Genomic DNA, 22,255 nt, shown 5'->3' on the forward strand with positions numbered 1-22,255 from the left:
AACTCATTACTCATTGATTAGTGCAGGATATACACCGATCAGCCATAGCATTATGCCCACTGACAGGTGACGTGAATAACACTGATAATCTCGTTATCATGGCACCTGTCAGTGGGTGGGATATATTAGGCAGCAAGTGAACATTCTGTCCTCAAAGTTGATGTGTTAGAAGCAGGAAAAATGGGCAGCGTAAGGATCTGAGCGACTCTGATAAGGGCCAGATTGTGACGGCTAGACGACTGGGTCAGAGCATCTCCAAAACTGCAGCTCTTGTGGGGTGTTCCCAGTCTGCAGTGGTCAGTACCTATCAAAAGTGTCCAAGGAAGGAAAACTGACAGGGTCATGGGCAGTCACTAGAGGGACACAAAGTGCATTAACATATGGATACCACAAGACAAAAATATAATCCATTTATTGTTTGGCATTTTTTAAAAACTTGTTTACAAACACTTTGAGACAACATTGGATTGACCTAATTTATCCCAGTGGTAGACTAAGGTGTTACTGGAGCAGCAACTGAAAGACGCTAGGAAAGATATCAACAGAGGGCAGAAGAATTATGGCATTCCCGTATACTCCTGTAGTTTCAATTCTGTCTGATTCCAGTTATTAGATTAGCAGCAGATTAAGTATGTATTACTGCCAGTTGTGGAGGAGACTGGATCTCAGAAGAGTCTTGGAAGAGGTCTGAAAGGTGGCGCTGCCAAGAGGAACGGGCCGCAGCGGTCGTGCATCGGCAACAGGAAGGGGTGCGGACATTTACAATCAGTCCTAATGTTTCAAATGTGGGGGAAAAACAAACAAACCTGTGAGGAGATGGAAATCTGTCAGTAGTACTGTTTATTAAATGCTGATGAGGATTTAGTATTTAATCTAGTCCTATAAAGATGGTAACTCACCAACTGGAAAGCATATCCGACTTTTGAAGTAAATCTTCTTCAAGCATTTCCTGTGGACATAACCCGTGATTCAGCGCTGGGACTTGGAGTACAAAAGAGAATATATGCGGTGTAAATGCATATAAATATTCATTGCCTCCAACAAAAGTAATGGAATAGTGGTATAATCATCAGCTGGAAAAACCATGGCTTTTTAGAATATTGAATCAATGATCTTCGTTATTTTTTAGTTGGGTACATGCCACACAAAACCACACAAACCGGGCAAGGGTTTAGTGTAACACGAGACATTATAAATAACGTGTGAGAACCCAGCCAATTACAGAGCAGCATTTCCAAACATTCTTATACTTCATATCTTTTTCATGAATGTGCTTCCACATAAAAAGGATTATCGGTATTGAAACATTCTTCACTTACCAGCGGCGTTTCACTTAAATGCTAGTGATTAAATAGTTCAGTTACCTTTAACTAGCATGAAAACACAACACAGGCCGACTACTGTAGGTCAGTCACAGTGCATTCTGGGCCAAACCGTTCTGAGATTAACGCATACATTAAGTGATGTCATCAGGGAGAGATTTCCTATCTTCCGAGACCTCCCTGCAAAGCTTACAATGTTGCAAGTGAATAGAGTTTCGGGGGGGGGAGGTGTTATTTTATTATGCAGTTCTTGCCTTGATCCCTCTCTTTCCTACTCAGACGGCTAACTTCTTGATGTGTGTCACGGACCTGCGTTCGTTGTTACCAACCTCGATGCCTGTCATGTCAATTTGGTTGTGCCGGTCACACCATGACAAATATGACTTACTTGACCAAATATCGCACGAAACGTACAAACTGGGAGAACGCGTCGCTGTTTGCTGCGATGAGTGGACTATCCCTGCTCTGAAGTGTGAAATGAAATCGTTCAGTGGAGACCAAAAAAAAAAAAAACCTCCTCACCATCACAATTCCAGTGGAAGAAAAACCCTGTTGTTTGTCTCGAATGGAGCAAAGGCTTCATGGGAAAAGTGGGAAGCGAGCGCGGTTCCTCCGAGGCTAGCTAACATGCGCCTCGAAGTGTGCGAATCGGCGTATAAGAGCCTCGAATATTGACATGATAATTGCAGCAGTTGCAGTCGAGTCTGAGAGAGAGCGCTTGGCCGGGGGGGATAGAACTGCTCCTGTACCGACTAGATGGCGGCTCTGGACACACAGCAAGGGCGGGCATCATTTAGACGTCCATGGGGAAGACCCCGGCGGTCTGCAGATGTTTCAAACAAACCGGCCTGAAATGCAGATTTACTTCTCCTTCTTCTGCTCCTTCTCCCTCCCAAATGCTTGCGAAAAGACAGTTGAGAATGAAAGGTATGTTGGAAATGATTACAGTCCGCCAGGGATTGTGAGCCGAATTTCAGTTTTGATGTCATCTTAATTACAGTATCTGAGGATCGGGGTAATCTCACACCGGCGCTGATTGACACACTTCTGCTGTTATTCGCACTAGGGGAGCATGCGGGGCGTTTGAAAGGGAACTTCTGAATTTCTCTTTTCTTTTGACCTCATTTTTGTGCCTGGAAAAAGCAGGTGTACATTCCTGTCGTATCAGTGGACTGATCCCCCCCACGTGCTTCACAGATGACACGAAATCAGATTGGGGACTGAAGTATTTGGTCCGGATCCCTGAAGATATTGACGTATATACATTTTATTTCTCCTGATATCATTGTTTATAATGGATGGATGTTTCCATTTTGAATGTTCCTTTAAAAGCACTTTAAAGATCAGTGTTATGGCCTTCAGGATGCAGGCCTTGGGTGTTGAATGGGCTGCCATTTCTCCCAACCATAAAGACACACTTTACTAAGGGTTTTACCACATTATTAACCCCCTGTGAATTTGAACCTTTACCATGATATGAATGAGAAAGTATACATGTAGAAACAAATGCATGTCAGACTTTATAGCAACTTAATCTCATACTACATGTGATCTTCCAAAGGATAACATCTCCTCAAGCGCTATAACGCACTCGAGAGAAATGACCTGAGGTAAAACGGCGTGTAGCCACTCCTGAGAGCATTTGTCATTCTAGAGAGCTCTGTGTTCAGGGTTGACATCGTTAGTGCACATCGCTAGCTCTAATTAACTAACCAGAAGCCGGTCTGATCTTCGCCAGGTCGTAGTCATTCGTTTTAAATTGAAATGTGTGTCCCACGAAATCAATACGGTTCGCCCCAGAGATCACACGGCCTCATTATGTAAATGGCGAGCGCACAATGATCTTTTTCTATTGAGGACAAATGAACAGACCCTCGACCCGACACCCGGTGGAATGGGGGAGTAGCAATCAGTGATTTGCTTGCCTTTGCTTACTGTGGGTTTGAATCTGTAGCTGTTCATAGGACTTTTATTATAACAAATAATCTCCAAGTCTCCAAGTCCAGATAGAGCCAGTTCTGTGTATATTATAAACAAACGTGAGGTCTCCAAGTGCTGTGCATAGCTCCAGTAACTAGTTCAGCATTTGCAGCTGTAATATATGTTCATTAACCACCAGAAGTATGTTACTGGATATTTCCTCTCTGAAGTAAGTTACAGCTACTTACCTCTTTAATGTCCCAGAACAAATCTGCTGTCTCTGTGACATTCTTTGTCTGGGTTTCTTTCCCAGAAGTGTCATTTCTTTGATTAAGAAGGCTTAAGCGCAGTGACGAGGAATACCGTGAGCTGCAAATCTTGCGAAACGGTGGGATTTCTTGCGAGCAGACTGTAGTGCGTCTGAGATTCGGGCCTGTGACTCCTCCACCGCAGCACGTTTCTGTAGCTGCACCTGGAAAAAATCTCCCCTGAGGAGTAAAAGAGGGCATTACTCCCTCTGTCTTTGAAGGCTCATAACTACATGTGAGAGGTAATCACCAGGGCAGAACTGCGACACACAGTGTTGCAGAGGCATAATCTTGTAGATGTAAACCATGTAATCATTAACTATTTGCAACTAAAAATGTATACTCTAAACTACTGCTGTAGATTAAGGTTACAACGTTCTCCCAAAATAATAATTCAAGTAGTGTGTTTGCAGATTTTATCAATGAGAATATGTCATCCATTCCTAATATATACAATCCATAGGTTAGATAGTGTATGGGCTCTCTGTGAGTGTAGCTTTGTGTATTTTCTTTCTCTTGTGTTGCTAATTCAGTGTAACTGGAGCTGAGCGCTGTGCCTTCCCTGGAAGCTCGTTGCACAGAACAACATATTTTCCTCTTGGTGAATACAGTTGTCATTTTTTCTCCTGATGAGTTAATTCGCTGTCACTTGCCATATGCTCAATTATTTTTTATGCAGGGTCTGTCAGTTTCATATGATCTTTAATACTCGAAAATGACATTGATCATTAGGCGATGGAGAACTCACATGATGAGCTACAAACGATCACTGAGGGCTTTTTATTATGTATGTTTCTTGTTTTTTTTCTCCTCTCTCCCCCCCCCCCCCACCAGAGAGAAGCAAAAAGCAGAAGCCAAAGACAGGAAAGTGCTGGAGATTCTGCACATCAAGGACAGTAAAATACAGGAGCTGGAGCAGGTACGTGATCCACCAGCTTCTGCTTATAGTTTGACGTGGTTTTTATTCTGGTTGGAATCTGACCCTTCAGGAATATTTGTCTCCGTCGCAGTCACACTTTTTGTGGAAACTGTGGACAGATACATTTAGGAATACAATTTGACAAAAGGCCGATCTTAACCGAGGTTTGGCCGTGAGGTCTCTCGATTGTATAAAGCTGCTGCATCGTTTGCGGTGATGTCACATCATCGTGTGTGTGTAATGAACAGACATCCTCTTTGTTTGAAGATTTCAAATCGGTTGTGAGTTTAGAAATCCGACTCATATCCGTCCCATATACATAACAGAGACGTTTTAATTCTAGACACTTAAAACCGAAAGCATGTGCACAGTCTAACTAGGGGCAGAGAATAAAAACATGCTATAAACATGACATCATTACTGGAGTACATGACATCATTGTGACTAACCAATCATCAGTAGTCACCTACTGGCATAAACAGAGAAATACACACGTGTGGAGCAGCAGGCATTGATAGCTCTGGGCACTGTCCCTTCAGCAATCAATGATTTACGGCATGCTTCCTGAGCAACTCGACATGCTACATGTCAAAATGGTCATATTAATAACACACAGCTGTTAGGACTCGGCTCTCAGCTTCCTCTGGAATGGGGTCTGATAAAACTAAAGGGACGTAAAATGTCCTCTGGGAAACTTTTAAGTTTTAAGCGGTTGAGGTCAACCTGCAGGATGAAGGTGACCACTGACTGCTTCGAGTGAGACTTCGATGAATACCATACACCTCCACAAAATTGATTATTTGAGTTCCTTGGATCTACTGTCCTTGCGCAGCCCTGTCAAACAAAAGAGCTGCCCGAACAAAGCAAATCCCTCTTCGTGGGCCGAGCTCCGACTTCCACCGCGGAGAGGAGAGGCCTCTGTTGGCGGCGGCGCTCGTTATTTGCAACAATTTGTGTTCCAGTCAGTCGGGTTATTATCTCCCCGCTAATTGTATCTGTTCAATCTGTATTTAGATGAGCGCCCAACGTAGCCGGGCAAACTGTATTACCGCCGCTGATTGCATAAAGGGCCTCTGCGGAGAGCATTAGCCCGCGAGCCGCGATTGACAGTGAAGGTAATGAAAGAGACTGACAGATGCCCCGAGTCAGAGCAGATACCATCGCCGCCGCGCCGATGACAAAGTGCGAATCAGACTCTCGCTGTCACATCGAGGAGCCAAGTGTAGGAGAGACCAGATGAGAAGCAGGGATTGTGCCCGGAAACTAGAGGGATTGAGTTTGCCATCTTAAACAAAAGCAGTGAGACGAAGCAGGGAGAACAGTGTGTGTATGTGTGGGGCACTTTAATAATAATAATAATAATAATAATAATAATAATAATAATAACAAAGGGGTATTTTTCAAGGTTATGGGCTTAAATACAACAGAAGTGTCTTGATCCCTGGTGTCTTACCTGTGATTTCATATTCAGATTTAACTTGCTCACAAGGAATTGCATTAACAACAACTAGGCTATAATACACAATATAGACAAAGTATCATGACAGCCGTACAGAGAAGATAAATACAGCAACAACAATCGTATTTTTTTATTTTGCGAGGGTATTACAGAAATGTTGATTGTTTTATTTATGGGCTTCGTTCTTTCTTTCTTTTTCTCTCACTTCAAAATGATTTTGCCAATGTCTGTCTCAAGGTTGTGTTGAAATTGTATTGTTCCAGCTTGATTCTGTTGAATGGAAATGGTTTGTGATGTCGTTCAGGTTTACATTTGCATAAATCAGAAAAATGTAAGCTTTATGTTGTATATTGTAGTTGTGTAATCCTCGTTATCTTAGTTATCTGTAATACTTTAAAGTTTTCAGTCCCTTTTTGTTTATAACCTGGAGTTTCATATAATTTAATTAAAGGAAAAGTCTTTGCCCGACTTTATGCCCAAAATAAAATGAAATATCTACCCTATCATGCATTTTGATCCCAGTGACCTAAAATATGTAATATTTTTATCACATTTGTTTTCAGACATTGCTTTTAATTAGATTTTAACAGCAGAAGCAAGCTTTACCCAGGCAGGGTATTAATTATTTTGGCACGGGTTTTGTTTAAGTTCATGTTAATGATATTGTAACACGTGAGACCGGTCCCTGCTTGTGAAGTGAACATACTTCCTCACCAGCTTAGCGTTGGAAGCCTTCAGTGCCCGCGCCCCAACCCACCGGCCATCGGTTTTGTTTTAATTGTGAAGCATTTCTCCTCATTTCCCTCGAAGACTACAGATAAACAGATGGGTTTCATACCATAGCCGAGTCAGAAGTGCTCGTGCCAGATGAGACTGGCATCGGAAATATCACCAAACTACCTCCACGAGGAAATCGCCAGTCAACAATGCCAGTGATAGTTAGTGAAAATCTGTCTGCCGGATGTGCGGGTTGTGTAGTCGGCTGGAGATGGTGGACTGGATGCAAGTTGATTAGCTGGGGATGCTGCTCTGCACTTGAAATGGTTACTCTGATTGATTAATTAGGTGTTTCTCGTTAAACTGCGCTTATTTATCAGGGAGATCTTTTCAGAGCTCGTTTGATGCTCTTGCTGTCTGGACTCACCTTTTTTTGCAGTGTGAGAAAGTTGTAATTTTATACGAGTCTAAAACGGAAGAGTTAGGCTACAAAGGGGGCAGTCTGATGATCACACATGTACACACATAACCCTACACAGGTGACCAGTAGAAGCTTATGTGCTTAACTTTTTCTTCCTCCTCTGTCGTCTTCTGCTTCAATTTGACTCGGCAACATGAACTACACACCTCACTAGTCCCGTTCGCCTAATTTGCTGCCTGCGATTATCTCACTCGTTACTGGCACATTTTTGTTTGGAATAATATCTGTATTGACGTGACCAGAGTCTTAACTACAATAAATCTAACCACATTACCGAGATACAAAACGGAAAGCAATAATCCCATCTGCTGCCGCATGTCTGGATACAGGTGACCTCTTTCCCCTCACCTGCTCCGAGCGCAGGGTTAGAGAAACGCAGGGCCCGGGCTGCCTCGAACACACGAGCGTGGGAAAAGATGAGGCATGAGGAAGGGGTCCGGGGGACGTTATTGTTTTTGGAAAATGCTCGGAGATCTGTGTGAACGGATAAACGAACCAAAGCGCATATTAAAGTGGCCTGCATCCCTTAACGCAGATTGAGAACGCGTTTGATTGTGAACTCGTTGTTGTTTGTTGTGGTGTTGTATATATTTAGTCGTTTTCTAATTGAAATGTACCTCACCTATTGTTTAATTGCGATAAGTTACAACCTATAGAAAGTTTAAATCAGGCATCATTCTGTTGACTAAATAATCATGTGGTTGTTTAAGGGCATCGTTGAAAATATACATGTCATATTTAATTTTTAATTGTTTATAGCGCCTTTAAATAACAAAACAATCCCAAAGTGTGGTACAAATAATGTATCTAACAAAAAAGTAGAGAAACTAGTTGATACACATTAAAGAAAGAAAAAGGATTTCAAGGATTTCAATGGTGTACAGAACGGTCTTTTTATAACACAGAGGGAAACACGTTACATACAGGATCCCCCATTAATCACAGCTGATTACTAGGAATGACACGCTTGAACATCACATTGTGGGGTCTCTGGCCTAGCAGTAATACCAGCCTTGGAGTAAGCAGTCAGCTTCATTACCTGCCCATATGAAACACTCGTATATGGGTAATATATGTATAAATATGTGTAGTGTATTACAAATAGATAACAAATATATATGAATCTTCCATATTGGGTATATTAAAAGGAAATTTCATAGTCCATATGTAGCTCAGGAAGGACTTTTATTGTGTTAGTGAAACCAGTTTGGCACTGGCGACACACTAAGGTTTGTAGCATCAGCTTTTTTAGAGCTTATGGGAACTTTAAAGCAGCACATCTTGAGAGGAAAGAAAAAAAGATGTTCAGCAATGTCCTCTGAGGTAATTGCAGTGTGAGTTTGTCTTGCTACGTGGGATAACGCTGCGTTTAAACGGGGCCGATCAGATCGTTTCTGCAACCCCCCCCCCAAATTCACAATGAAAATTAAGTACAAAGACAAAATATCGCCTTAGGCCGGAAGTTTAAGTCGTTAGTAGTCATCCCTCTGTATTACCAGTAATTTTGGGGTGAATTAGCCGAGTGCATTATCCGGTTTTAAGTGCCTATTTATGTGTCCAAAATCAGCGCAGTGCCTCGTGGCGCTGCCGAGAGTAATGGGACCTGACATGTAAAATAACGGGCCATGTTTGAGAATCCTATTAATATTAAGCCTCCTTCTCCGCGTCTCTTGGACTCCTGACATCAGCCATCAGGATCCCAGCGAAGGAAACACAAATAGAGATGAAACTGTTGTCCCATTACAGTATTATCTGTGATGTGATGGTCCGCTGCATTTTTAGAAATTATATGCTCCTGTTGCCTCTTCCACTAACTTTTGACAAGAAATTCTTTCTCTTCCCCCCACTCTCTTTCTCTTTCCATTTTTTATAACATAATTAGCTTTCATATTTGAAGTGTACAGGGAATTTTTAATGCTAATCTTTCTGTCCTAGACCTCTTAACTTCTTTAAACCTTTTTTTCACCAATTTAACTCTTCTGGGGTTAAAATTGTTCTTGCCTACCTCATTATCAGCATTTCAATTTTTTTTTTCACTTGCAGTATAAATCTCTATTAAAGCCCCTTCTGCATTTTGAACGGAGAGAGGCATAAATCCGCTATCTGGAAGATTTTAAGTGTTTCCCCAACATGGCAATTAATTACATCCCAGAGCTCAATGTTATTTTTAAAATATCAATCGCCAGCAGTGGTTTACATCAATGCCAAAGACCATTCAGAGGATGCTTCTGATACCCACTATTGGGGAGGGACGCAGCTTTATTGTCTACCAGACGGAACAACACACAGAACGCACGTAAAAACACAACACCAGGAAACAAAATGGAAAACAAAACAAAACAAAGAAAGAAATGCTCCCTTTACTTTTCTCTTTTTGAAGCCGGCCTCATTAACCAGTCGTTCTAGTATCGGCTGTTGGACCCAGACAGACATTTTAATTCAGTTGGGATTAGGGATTTCGCCCCGATCTAGCTTTGAAATGTATATGGGGATGTTAACCGAGCAACACGTATATGGAATAATCAAGTCTGCAATTTTAATATTTCTTCCATTTAAATATTCAAATACATGCAAAACAATGCACAAGTGGGGCGACACAGACTTTAACTTTTAACGGAGCAGCGTGAACATGTTGAGGTGTGTCATCGTGGGAGGCAAGCGTAAAGACATCCCATGAGTCCAGGTCTCAGATCGACGACTATCCAGACGCTGCAGCCGGAGGGACGGGGTTTGAGAATGAGCTTGTTGGGCGGGGGTCTTGGAGGATGCAGATTGGACTGGCAGATTTGTGATGAGGATTTGCAAGGATAACTAATCAAACCCAAGTAGTGCCGTCAGAAACCTATAAAGCCTTTTCTGTGACAGTTTTACATCTGTGGTTCCATCTCACCCATAAAGTGTAGGTTGAGCCCTGAAAGGCTTGCCTTCTAGGCCGATTATCTGTTGCAATATCCCTCTTCACTCCTGGGTGGAAGCTGACGATAGCTACTCTGTGGTCTGATTGCAATGTGACGGAGCTGCACGTCTTGAACCACAGAAAGCCCTCTCAGGGGCCAGGGGAAAAAAACAACAAATCCGCTGCTTTGGTGCCAGAGGGAAGCTTTCTTATGCAAAGCCAGGCTCCTAGTGGACGCACCAAAGAGTGGATTATGATTAACTATTTTTAGCCTAATGTTGAGAAATGTCTGACTTACCGTTGTGATCGATAACATTCAAATGAAGGGTGAGTTTTGCACGATGCAGCAGGGACTGAACTGTAGGACCGCAGGCCTTGAAGCAGTATGTGGTTTCTAATGCTGTGTATGTGCTTTAACTGGATCATTTTGAGGGAATGATAATATTGCAACACAAAACCAAGCACAAAATGGAGCACACTCATCTGTATGCTTGGCCTGATGCCTCATGCAGGGCCTGCTGTAGACATTTATGCTGAAGGCTGGTGTCAGTAATCAGTCGGCACGATGGGGCTGAAATAAGATCGTTATCTTTAAAGAATGGAAACTAACCAGGTGGTTGTTTAAACCCACAACACTGACCCTCAGAAAGAATGAGACGATGCATATCCTTTAACATTAGTGTAAAAATTACCTATTAAATAACGACCGGGCATTGTTTTTTTCCCAGCCCCTAAAGATTTTAATAATAGAGAACATTTCGGCATAATCAGATCTGTGAGAACACCGAGAAATTAAATCAACTTCTGTAAACCGCATCATTACTTTGAAAATGTAGGTGAATCCTCAGGAGGAGTCCCGTAGCTGCTTCTCCGCACTCGTCAGTAATCAATTGCATACAGAGTATCGCAAATGGGTTCACATCCCTGCCCAGCGCCGACTACAGAGAGCGGAGAACACTTCCTCCAATCCAGAGAGGACGACACAAATAAATAAACAAATGCCTGAGATGCACTCCCTCAGAACTGGTGTGTTTTAGGAAACCGGTTGAGAGGCGTAGTGTGGCTCAAGCCTGTCTCGAGATACAAAAGACTCTCTGTGAGTAGATTTAGATAAACTCCTTTTGTCAGGACATGAGACGGAGCATTAAGGTGATGCAGCCGGAGTGACAGGACCGAGGGGCTGGATTTCCCCAGTGAAAGGAAACCGGCCCTCGGGGGATTAGCGCTGAGGAGCCGAGTCGCTCACCCCCCTGTTAAACACCGCGCCGAGAGTGTCCTCAGAAGCGCATGTCGTCGCATGTCATCTCCGCTGCATTAGAACTCGCACACATTACCAAGGGCAATTTCACTTAAAAGGGACCCTTTATTTAATATTTAATCATGTTGAGAAATATTATAAGCTCCATTTAGTGTGCCTGACCTCGGATTGCATTTCTCTAATGGCTGTCGCTTGTCTCTCTCTCTCTCTCTCTCTCTCTCTCTCTGGCTTTTGGGGGCGGGGGTGCTGTCCTCAAACAGCGAGTGACAGGCCAGCAGCAGGAAATCAACAACCTGCTCCAGAGGAAGATATCCGTGGATGAGGAGAAGGGCTTAATGAAAAAAGAGCTGACTGCTCTGCGCCAGAAAGTCGAGGATAAGAGTCAAGAACTTAAGGTTTGTAACGTCTTCCCAGTGGCACGGCTTTGATGCGCGCCTTCAAGCCCCGTCCGCCTTTGTGACACGGAAAATGACAAGTCCCCGAGGAAGATTGCCTAAGGCCTCGGAATCACTTTAGAAAACCTTGCGGTTTCTCCGGCGCGCGCCGCACCCGGAGAAAAGCCGCTTAAAAGCCAGAGAACCCGAGCCTGATAACTTCCAGATAAATAGTTAATGATGGAAATGGAGCGAAGAAAGTGCCCCTGTGATGATGTGGCTTCTCCTAATCAGATTCTGATGGGACTGGCATGATTAATTGATAAAGGCGCGGACGGGGAGGCCGTGTCTTTGCGGGTCTCAGGGATGGCTGGGGACGGCATCAAAGGCTGCTCGATCAATTAGCGGGCTTGTAGCAAATGCGTTCTCATTAGGGCTGTCATTAAAGCAGAAGCGCGGCCCGGCTACCTGCGCGAGGGGAGGCCCTCGAAAGCGCGCAGGTGACCTTGCCCATCAGATATGCGAGAAGACGCTGTGTAGGTAAAGCCGCACAGCTCGACGTATACATATTCATTCTCGCCTTACCGGCTCTCTTCTCCCCCCCCCCCCTCTTTCTTTTTTTGTTTGTTTGGCCCTTGTGACTCTCCTGCAGGATTTTAAGGAGCGGACGAAGAAGAAAGAACAGGAGCAGCGGCGTGTTGTGAGGGATCTGGAGGAGGGGAAGGAAGGATTAGACGCACGCTGCTCTGACCTGCTAAGTGACCTGGAGAAACTGCAGAAGCAGGCGGCCCAGTGGAGGCAGGAGAAGTCTGGCATCGACTCCAAAGTCAAGGTAACACCGAGGAGAGGGGGAGGAGGAGGAGGAGTGTGGGGGGCGAACGCGAACGGAGGGACTGCCTGCGAAGACGAGAGGAAGGGTTCCCTTCTTCTCGGCTTTCTTCCACGCGCCTCGGACATCTCTCCGCAAACATGAATGTAAAGTAATTCATTCCGAGAAATGCCGGTTTTTAAAAATTGATACCCTGTTCAGAAGGTGGGAGAAATAATGACTGTTCACTGTCTCACACCTGGTCTCACATCTTCTTTAAGGATCTGGACTTCTGTAATATTTATTTAATTCCTCACCCGATTAACAGAGCCTCTGTTATGCGTCTTTGCCCCGCTCTCGATTGTTGTTCTGGCTTTGATCTGCAGCTCTCTGGTGACTTAACTTTCCCAAGTAAAACAAAATAACCTTTCTTCAGCCCACATTGCAGCTCCTGGCAACAACTAAGTTACTGCCCTGAGGTTTGTGAAAGTAACGGTGGGTAACTCTGCACTTGAGCTTCCCTCAGCGGAGTAGGAGAGGAGTAGCATGTGAGGAAAAAGCACAGAGTTATTCTACGACATCTCCGACCATCTCATTCATTATTGTTCCAAAGCTCTGATGCCTCTGGGTATAGATTTCCTTTTTTATGAGTTTTGGAGAATGTGAAGTATATAGTATCAGTTACATTAGTCAAACTCTTGCGTGTTTCGGGACTTCTAGAATATTATATATTTCTCTTGCATTACAGAGAGTGCATTTTCAGATTTCTGCAATCGATTTTCAATCAATCAATCAATGAGTCAATGCCAGAGGACGGCCGAAGGTTCCAACAGCAAGACGAGGACGACAGCCCGTCCGTTGTGCTCCGCGATCTCGTGTTTTTTCATGAGCAGACCGTTGAGTTGTCACGGCTTGAAGGACACTGTTTGCGGTGTCATGTCTGTTGGCCAGCGCCTCTCGCTGGCCGTGTCAGTCGCCCCGCTGTGGCCACAACCTCCTTCTGCCTGGAAAGAACCCCCGAATCATCAGCCGACATGTGGCCGGTTGTGCTGCTGACTCCCACTCTTTTTTAAAGGCACCACTACGGCTGAACCCTGCAGATACGATGGTAAAGGTTGCGCTGGCAGGGGGTGGGGGGTTGTCCACCAGCCAGCCAGAGTTGTGAGTTACTTTTCAGACTTCGGAGTCAGAGCTGTGTTTTACTTATAAGCACATGTACAAGTCATGCAGATCGAAACAAAACGTTGCTTCATGTGAACCTGAAAAACGAATAATCTGAGCCACACGGTACACAGTGGAAATGGACTTTGTTTTTTAAGAGCCCCAAGCTCTCGAACGCCTGGTCTCACCCAAGAGAACAGCAGCATTTTGAAAACACAATAAAATGAAGCGCATCTTTGTAGCCGTATTCAGAGGGCCCTGCATTTTTGTGTGGCACGGACATTATAAACATTTTAGATTTATGCTACGACAATGGGTGTCTATATTGGTTCTTGTGACGAATTTTGTTATTTTGATATCACAGTGGCTGCTGTGCATCAGTGTGTACGTGTGTATTTCTTTATCAGAATTGTTTCACCTTTCCTGACTTCCCAAGTACGCAAATGACACGAGACTCCTTTTCTACCAGCACTTCCTGATTGTTCCCGACAGATTGACTCTCTCATTTAATTTAATTTCCCCTCTAAAACACAAAATAAACATTGATACAAAGTGTTTGTAGACCCCGTTTGTCCTTTGCATCATCTTGCTTGCATGTCCAAAAGTGATCTAGTTGTCCAAACTTTAATTTGACACGCACACACACACACACTAGCCATTCTTTTCGGATATTGCCAGGCCATCTTCACATCCACTGGGCGTAAACTGTTGGCTTTGGGTTTTCGATGAGTTGGGTCCGGATTAACTGCACTGCAGATAAAAAGTGCCTGTTATGTATAAAACGTATATTTGATCACATCATAAGAAGCTGTAAAAATGCTCTGCAGGGTCATCTTACACTGTCACAGCCATAAAGCTAATGTGATGAAACCTGTGCCGCTCAAACAAGTGTGCTGCTGTATTTTAATACTTCGACTTAATGTGTAGTGCGCGGCGTGTATATTCAGGGCCAGATCATCAGATATTAACGGATGGAGCTTTATCACATACGCCGTATAAATTTCAGCCTCTGCAAATGGGTAATTACTGCTCCAACATTATGATTGCAGTGCTGATTCAAGATGTTATTAATTAAAGTCGTCCTGTGGAGAGTTTTTCTTTTATTTTTGCCCTGTGCTGTTTGAAGCCAGCCTGTGGGTCTTTCTGCTTTAATTGTTCTACTTCATAATTACGGCGACTCTTGTGATTTCGAGACGACCCCCAAGCATCCAAACACAACGTGAAAATGGCGATCGCTGGGGGAGGGCTGCGGTTATTGGCACGGCCTCGTTTTTTCCACTGCACCCACTGTTCAGAGTTTCTCCAAAACTAAGGCAGATGTGTGTGTAAAGAGTGACTGTTTGATTTGGTTAATGATCATTATTGATGCCTCGTGTGTCTTTTGGCACAATCTCAGGTGTTGGAGGATGACATTAAGGCCGCCAGGCAGCAGGTTGAAGAGATGCACAACAAATGCAACGACCTGGCCGCTCAGCTGGGGTCCAGGGAGGCCGAGCTGGGCCACAGAGAGGCTGATGTGACCAAACTAAGGCAAGTGGGCTTTCTGATTGACCCAGACCCAGCATCCGTTTGTGTCAGGCTTTTTAAAATGTTTGTATGGTTTCCCAAGCTTTCTTTGCAGGACTGTTGACACTGGGATTATGCCACTTCAGTAGTGTGCAAAGATAATGCATAAAATGTGCAAATCAAAGTGCATTGACCGCCATTTGTTTGTCACTAATATTTCTGTGTTGATCATTGTGGTGCACTGAACAATCGGTGACAATTGAATGCAAAATAACTTGTATGTAAAATGTAAAGTGTGCTCAGTGATAGTGAAAGTGTTAACCAGGTTTCATCAAGACACATCCTGAACACTCTCGACTCAACTCCAAACTCTTCAGTCCGTGGTCTTCAGACGCCTTCATTTTCCAGCCACGTTCTTCCCCAAACGCGAAACGCCCGCATATTAAACAAAGTGTGTTACGCACTAATTGATGTATAATCTTCATGGATGCTGTTAGTCTCTTAAAGTTTTGATACCAATCGACTCGCTGCCTAATTGCGCTTTAAGTCTGGCAGGGCGGCGCAGGTGTGCGGAGGTTAGGTGAGAGGTTTAATGTGCTCCAATTTGAGCTTCTCTGGCGACATGTAAATGTCTGTGCTAAAGCCATCGGATAAGCCCTGCATACGCGATGTGCTTTGGAGAGCAGGAAGGTGCCGCGCCGGAGCTGGCGGAGCCGTGGGCTTTAGTCAATATAATAAAAACGTACAGAGACTGAGAGCCTTAGCTTTAATCTAACTGTTGCTTATATATGTGCTTAACAGTGCAGTCTGAATAAGATGTCACTCACATACTCTCCGGCTGGATGTCTGGAAGCCTAATTGAAATACCTGTAAATGCAATTTTGTTTCACTGAATAAATCGTCTCTTTTTTCTTGTATTTTAACATCTGGAATAGTAGTGGTTCCCGCACTGGGGTCTGGGGAAGTTTGGGGGTCCTTCAGATGCAGTTATAGGGGAACCCCCCAAGCAAACACCCTTCCTAGATCAGTTTCGCTCACACTGTGTTTTCTCTCTCTGAAGCTCTGTTCATTTATGCAAAGTATTAGAAGCCCGACTGTAATTGATATTCTGACATTCACAACATTTCGGCCGTCCCTGAGGAGCCTCAGACTGTACTTTCCTTCCTGGGCCAGTATTTACATCTGAAACGAGTTTAAACAGAACTGCTTAATTAGTCTCGATCAGTCTTTTCGTGGCTGCCGGTCTTTGTAATTTGTTCTGTGACTGCATTTGTTGAAATAGCGGTGTTAAAATGTTACAGTACTGTTTTTCCACTTTTATGTAATATTTTACATTTGCTAGTGAAAACAAGTGTTTTCATCATGAAAAAAAGTCAAAATAATAATAGGCAGGGAATGGCAAATGTGAAGGAGATTGCTAGGCACAGATTAAAATGCCACGATGCCATACTGGTGTGTTACAGGACCACAGATGAATGCAGTGACTTGCTTTTGCACTTCCTGCTGTTGTTTAACATTCATTTTACGAGTTCTTATTTCATTGAAGACAATAAAACACCAGACAAAAGTGCTTTAAATAAAATGCCTAGACCAAATCAGAGCTCTGACGTACCTCGATCACAAATTCCAAACTTGCACCTTTTCACCTTTGTTTCATTTATTTATCAAGAATACAAAGTGGCCTCTGACAAGGAATTAAACTGGGATTGGGTTGTAATGCACGATGTGCTGGTAGGTCAGCGCTGTGGTTTGCTCTCGGCCCGAGTGACGTTCCGAGTCACTTCTGTGTGCAGGACGGAGCTGCAGGAGATGCGGTGCCTATACCAGCAGAGCACGGAGCACGCGGCGCAGCAGGCCGAGCTCATCCAGCAGCTGGAGACCCTCCACCTGGACGCCCAGAAGGTCCTGCGCAACCAGGAGGACGCCCACACCCACGAGACCATCTCCTATCAGAAGGTAAGCTGCTCTTGGGATTCTGTGTGGCTCAGAAATGCTAGAAAACAAACGTGGATGGTTGGACTCAGGCCGGTCACCATGGCCCAGTCCGATGAGTGTGCTTTATCTCTGTCCCTGCAGCTGTACAATGAGCTGAGCATGTGCTACGAAGCCCTGAAGTCCAGTGAGACCCAGCTGCGTCAGAGCCACGTCTCGCTGACGACACAGCTGCACCAGAAGGAGCAGCAGATCAGCCAACTCCAGGCCAGGCTGCTGCAGACTCTCCCCACCTCCTGTCAGCAGCAACGGCAAGCAAACGCCACACAGCTGGAGGTGAGTGTGTTTATTGGGTAGATCACGATTGGGTTTTTTTGTGTTGCCGTTGTTAGTTGTGTGTTTTTTTTTATTGATGCTTTAATAATTTGTCTTGGTCTGATGGGGAGATTGAGTTGGAATTGAAGGAAGGGCTTCATGACAGGAGACAGGAGACACTTCTTCACACAGAGAGGCGTCACAATCTGAACAAACTCCCCAGCGATGTGGCTGAAGAGACAATGTGGGAACATTCAAAAACAGACTGGATAGGATCCTTGATCACTTAGTTATTAATGGACACCAAACAAGCATGATGGGGCGAATGGCCTCTCGATTGGACACTTTCTTATGTTCTTATATCTTAGAAAGTCTCCGTAGAACTGACTCTCCCGGCACCAGCCCGGTCCGTTATATACCTACTCTGCTTCCATAGAGGAGCCATTGATATGGTCCCAGTCAGCCTGGTCTCAGCTGTGAACAATATATTCAGAAACCACGGATCCTCGCAGGCTGTGGGCCCTGCACTGGAGTAGTACCAGGACATAGTAACTAGGGCTGGGCGATATATCCAGTTTTTGCGATATACTCAATGTATTATTTTGGGTGAAATTCAAAATGCTTCTATTGCGAGTATCGAGTTTTTGTCATTTTTATGCAAACGTATGTACAGCTGCAGACCCGAAAACCACGGAATGTGGGAGGCGTAACATTTTTTTTATGCAGCCAATCACTTTGCAGGAAATGCTTCTCAATCTTTGTGGCCAATCACTTGCAGAAGACACTTAGCAGCCATTTTTTATTCGGCCAATCGCCTTCCTCATTTATAAAACTAAGGCGGGAGAAGGAATGAAGAGGAAGAAGCAAATGTCGGTGGTGTGTTACAATCTCGTCATTTGTGTTGATGTCAATAAATGAGCAGTTTTGAGGTCTTTAATCAGGAGATGCAACTGCTTATAAAATTGCACGTTTATTTTACAGATGGACGGGAGCGTGGAATTATGATCTTGAATGTTACACTCGCTATATTCACATTTTTTAAAAGCAATGGAAGTGAATGAATGAAATAATACAGTTATTAAATGTTTGAATTACACACTAAGAACATAAGCGATTGTGGATATACAAATATACATACACACACACACACACACACACACACACACACACAGGGTTTCCCACAGCGCTATTCGAGCTAACCCTACTAACACACAATGTTGCTGTGTAATACTGTGTATATGTGTAGATATATCCCATTACAACAACAACACAAGTAATAGTAATCACGCAACACATGCGCTGAAGTCTATTCTGCAGGCTTGAGTGTATTCCGTGCTTTTTCGTCAAAATGTAGTTTGACAGCCAGTATTTATTATTTTGCGCGTAGTTTATACAGGCATAATAGGCATTTTTGTATTGTTATTTTTTATTTATTTAATATAGACCTACTCAGGTATTTAATGTAGGTCCGGTAAAACAAAAATCATATTTACCATGATAGCCTGCATGTGGTATTTCTTAGTTTTGCATATTTAATGATTAAAGAAAGACTTGTTATTTGAATGTCTTTGGTCTTATTTCATAGCTTGATTGGAGAAAAACAAGAAATGTCGAGAAAAATATTGCGTATCGCCCAAACTTGAAATAATACAGAGTCATATCGCCCAGCCCTCATAGTAACAGCAAGGCAAACAAGGACAGATAGTGGAGAATGAGTCACGTGTGTGAGGATGACCACTCTGGTGGCTTTCGGTATGAGAAATAATGTGGCAAGGCGAATATAAATCATGTGCTGGTTAAATAGAATCTGGTTAAAGTAAAAAAGCAATGGTACAATTAATGGAAAGGACAAATGTTTCATCAAACTCAGCATTATCTCAGCATGTGTGGTAGATGGCCTAAGCCGTTAAAAAACAAGGGTAAAAGAGCTCGTGAATTCTTCGCAGTCATCTATGAATAGTCCAGTACTTTGTTAATATATATATTTGTTTTAGCATCTAGACTCAATCATACTCTGTCCTTTCAAGCATGCATTAGCATAAGCAGTGCTGCCAAGTAAATCTCTCAAATGTTTTTGGGTATGTTTTATAATGATGGGCTACAGCCGGTTCCCTTCTCTTTCTGGGAGTGGTTCAATAACGACCGAACACAGAACGACAAGCAAGATGGTTTTCTCCTCGTTCCATCCCAGTTGTGTCTTTGTGTTGTGCTTTGATAATGTGTCTTATTGTTATGACACCAAATTGACACACGTTCAATTTATTATCTGATCCGTATTATGCTTCTTAACAAGTGTTACAAATAGAATTATAGAAACCCATTTAAACAACTACCACTTTACGTTGGCTAGATTACTAAAAAGCGACATGTTTTCATTTACCTCTGCAAATCAGATATTATTTGCACTCTGGGGGAAATAATCTCGATCAGATTTTCATCTTTTAATGCCTCCTTCCCTAAATAATGTATTGCGTATATATGAACCCCACTACAAATACAATTGGGTTTGTTGTGGCAATCTTATTGTTAATTTGTATATTCGGAATTAAATTGACTGCGTTCTCTCATTTAAAAATTAAAATCTAATATAATAATATAATAATCTTAATCTAATATTCTAAATTATGATCTGCCATATAGTTTTATATACTTAGTTCATAATATTCAATATACTATGTTACTTTCTATGTAGGTGTCTGCCAATTTAAAATGTAACTGAAACTCAAACCCAGCGTGATGATGTGAAGTTTAAAAGTCACCGGATGAAATCAAATCGCGGTAGGAACCATCCTAGCAGAGAGTGACGGCTGAGATCCCAGTGCCATCTTCTCCTCCAGCTCTCAATCACCTGTGAAAATGTTAATGACTCAATTAGGCCGTAATCAAATTCAACAATGCCTCGTTCCCTACAATTAATTCAGATCCCCCATAGCTGCAGTCCGGGCCGGCACGCCGTTGTTTGCCCAGGCTCTGTGATGGACGCGGAGGCCGGGCCCGACCTTCCCAGCGTGAGGAGGCAGATCTCATATTTTGGGGGCCTGTAATCATTGTATGTTTAATGCACAAACCGGTACAGTTCATTAATATTAAATCGTGTTTATAGAACATATGTAGCGAGCGCCTAACTGCTTTGTTTCTTAACTTTTTTACCTGCCGACATCAAAGTTAACAGATAAGGCATCCCAAGGTGTAATGCAGTCACCGGGGCTTTCCGTTCCTTATTTATAATTGCACCGACAGGGGTGTGTATTCCAGCGTAATCTCGGATTCTGTTACAACTTTTTTTTTTTCCCGAACACCTGTTAAATTCTAATGCACAGGTTGTTAGAGAGATTTATTTTAATTTCAAATGTTTGGAAGTACGGTTGGAAATGATCAAAGTACGCGTCACTGGGGAGCGCGAGAAACTCGGCTCTCATTTGAATAAGCGCCAGAGATGGCTTTGAACACGGCGCCGTGGAGGGAGAGGAGCGGCATTGTGTTTTGTTTCCTTGCTGTGCATCAACATTTATTCCGTCTGTTTCTGAGCTGCAGAGGGACTTAACCCTTTCTTTAATAAATCAATACATTAATAATAACACTACTGATCAGGCTGGTTTCCCCCACTGATAGGCCCAAAGGATGCTGGGAGTAGGTTAGTCACATTGTTATGCATCCGTGTGTGAAGGGGATCGCGTGTTAGTGATCGACAAACATTCCTGCTTTTGTTAACGAGCAATGCTTTATTTCTTCCGGCTTGCAGGCCTATTTTCAATCCTCATTCTCCATTTTTTTCAATTAAAAATGATATAAAGAATCACCCCATGTATCCTCTCGTGCGCTTGTCATGTTAGAAGTTTTAATAAACAGATAAAGAACATTGCTTTGCGCTTTTATAACTTTTTATTAAGAACTAACACGCACATTGTTTAAACTCACAGTCCTAAGTGATCATTACACAGGGGATTTTAGGCCCTAGTACTTCAGAGACCATCCAGTCACAACCCAGCGCGCTTGATTTAGTCGAGTGAAATGCCTGTATAGGACGGCACGCTGCAGTCCGTTTGTTACTCGTGTATGAAACCACGCGGTGTGGTTCGTTTGTAATGTTGTAAACCGCTTTTCCAGATTAGCACTCGAGTTCCCAAACCTGAGCGTTTCTGGAGGAACAATCAGCGCAGCAGTTTGTGTAGAGCGAGGGCTCAGCTAATGAGTCACGTCAGGGGCTCCGTGTTGGGTCCCTGTGCGGGGCGGCCTGTGCTCAACCTGGCCCCTTGCCTGACTCGCCAAAGGGCCTGGCTACGGTACGCGCCGATTCAACGGCAAAGCAGGAGACGCGCAGCTCTGGCCTCACACTGCACACCCATCGCCTGGCAGCTGTGGTACCAACCGTCCCGCGGACCCACGGAGGGCACACGTCACCAGTGGAGGGCATTAACCGAGGCATCAGTAAGTGAAACGCAATTAAATCGGCGTTCTTAAAAGCTACGCAGGGATGGCATCTAGATGTAAATACATGACAGTCCTCGGGCCTTTCTGTGCTTCCAGTCGACGTCCTTAATGATCTGGGCGGCAGTTCAAGCGAAGCTCCAGCTGTTCCTCTCCTCTCTCCGAGCGTTTGATATCACAGCCATGAAGATGAATCTTATCGTGCTCCTCCGTGCCCAAGGCAGGGCAGCCGGGGAGCGCGTGTTGTAACGGTGCCGGAAAGCGATGTGACGCTCGCGTGTTTGGACATGCAGAGAGCAATTTAGGGAACTTCGGTGAAATCGCAATGATTACGGAACAAAATACTGCAAAGCTCTTCAAATATCGGCAAAGGGAAATGAATATGGGTGTTTTTACATGTTTCTGATGCCAAGGTAAATCAGGATTAAGGAGATGCACCTCAACCAAGGAA

At 43.6% G+C, this 22,255-nt stretch overlaps 1 protein-coding gene across 2 annotated transcripts in view; it reads left to right on the forward strand.

Moving 5' to 3' along the window:
* cntln (centlein, centrosomal protein) overlaps positions 1–22,255 on the forward strand; it is a 106,204-nt gene that overhangs the window by 6,653 nt on the left and 77,296 nt on the right. For both annotated transcript variants that reach the window (XM_066720709.1, XM_066720708.1), the window contains exons 4-9: positions 4,385–4,469; positions 11,541–11,675; positions 12,307–12,486; positions 15,020–15,153; positions 16,923–17,085; positions 17,206–17,397. In XM_066720709.1, the coding sequence (XP_066576806.1) occupies positions 4,385–4,469; positions 11,541–11,675; positions 12,307–12,486; positions 15,020–15,153; positions 16,923–17,085; positions 17,206–17,397 (889 nt within the window). The remainder of the gene's footprint in view (positions 1–4,384; positions 4,470–11,540; positions 11,676–12,306; positions 12,487–15,019; positions 15,154–16,922; positions 17,086–17,205; positions 17,398–22,255) is intronic.

Source organism: Amia ocellicauda, chromosome 13, assembly GCF_036373705.1.
Source record: "Amia ocellicauda isolate fAmiCal2 chromosome 13, fAmiCal2.hap1, whole genome shotgun sequence".
In the NCBI taxonomy this organism is placed as follows: Eukaryota; Metazoa; Chordata; class Actinopteri; order Amiiformes; family Amiidae; genus Amia; species Amia ocellicauda.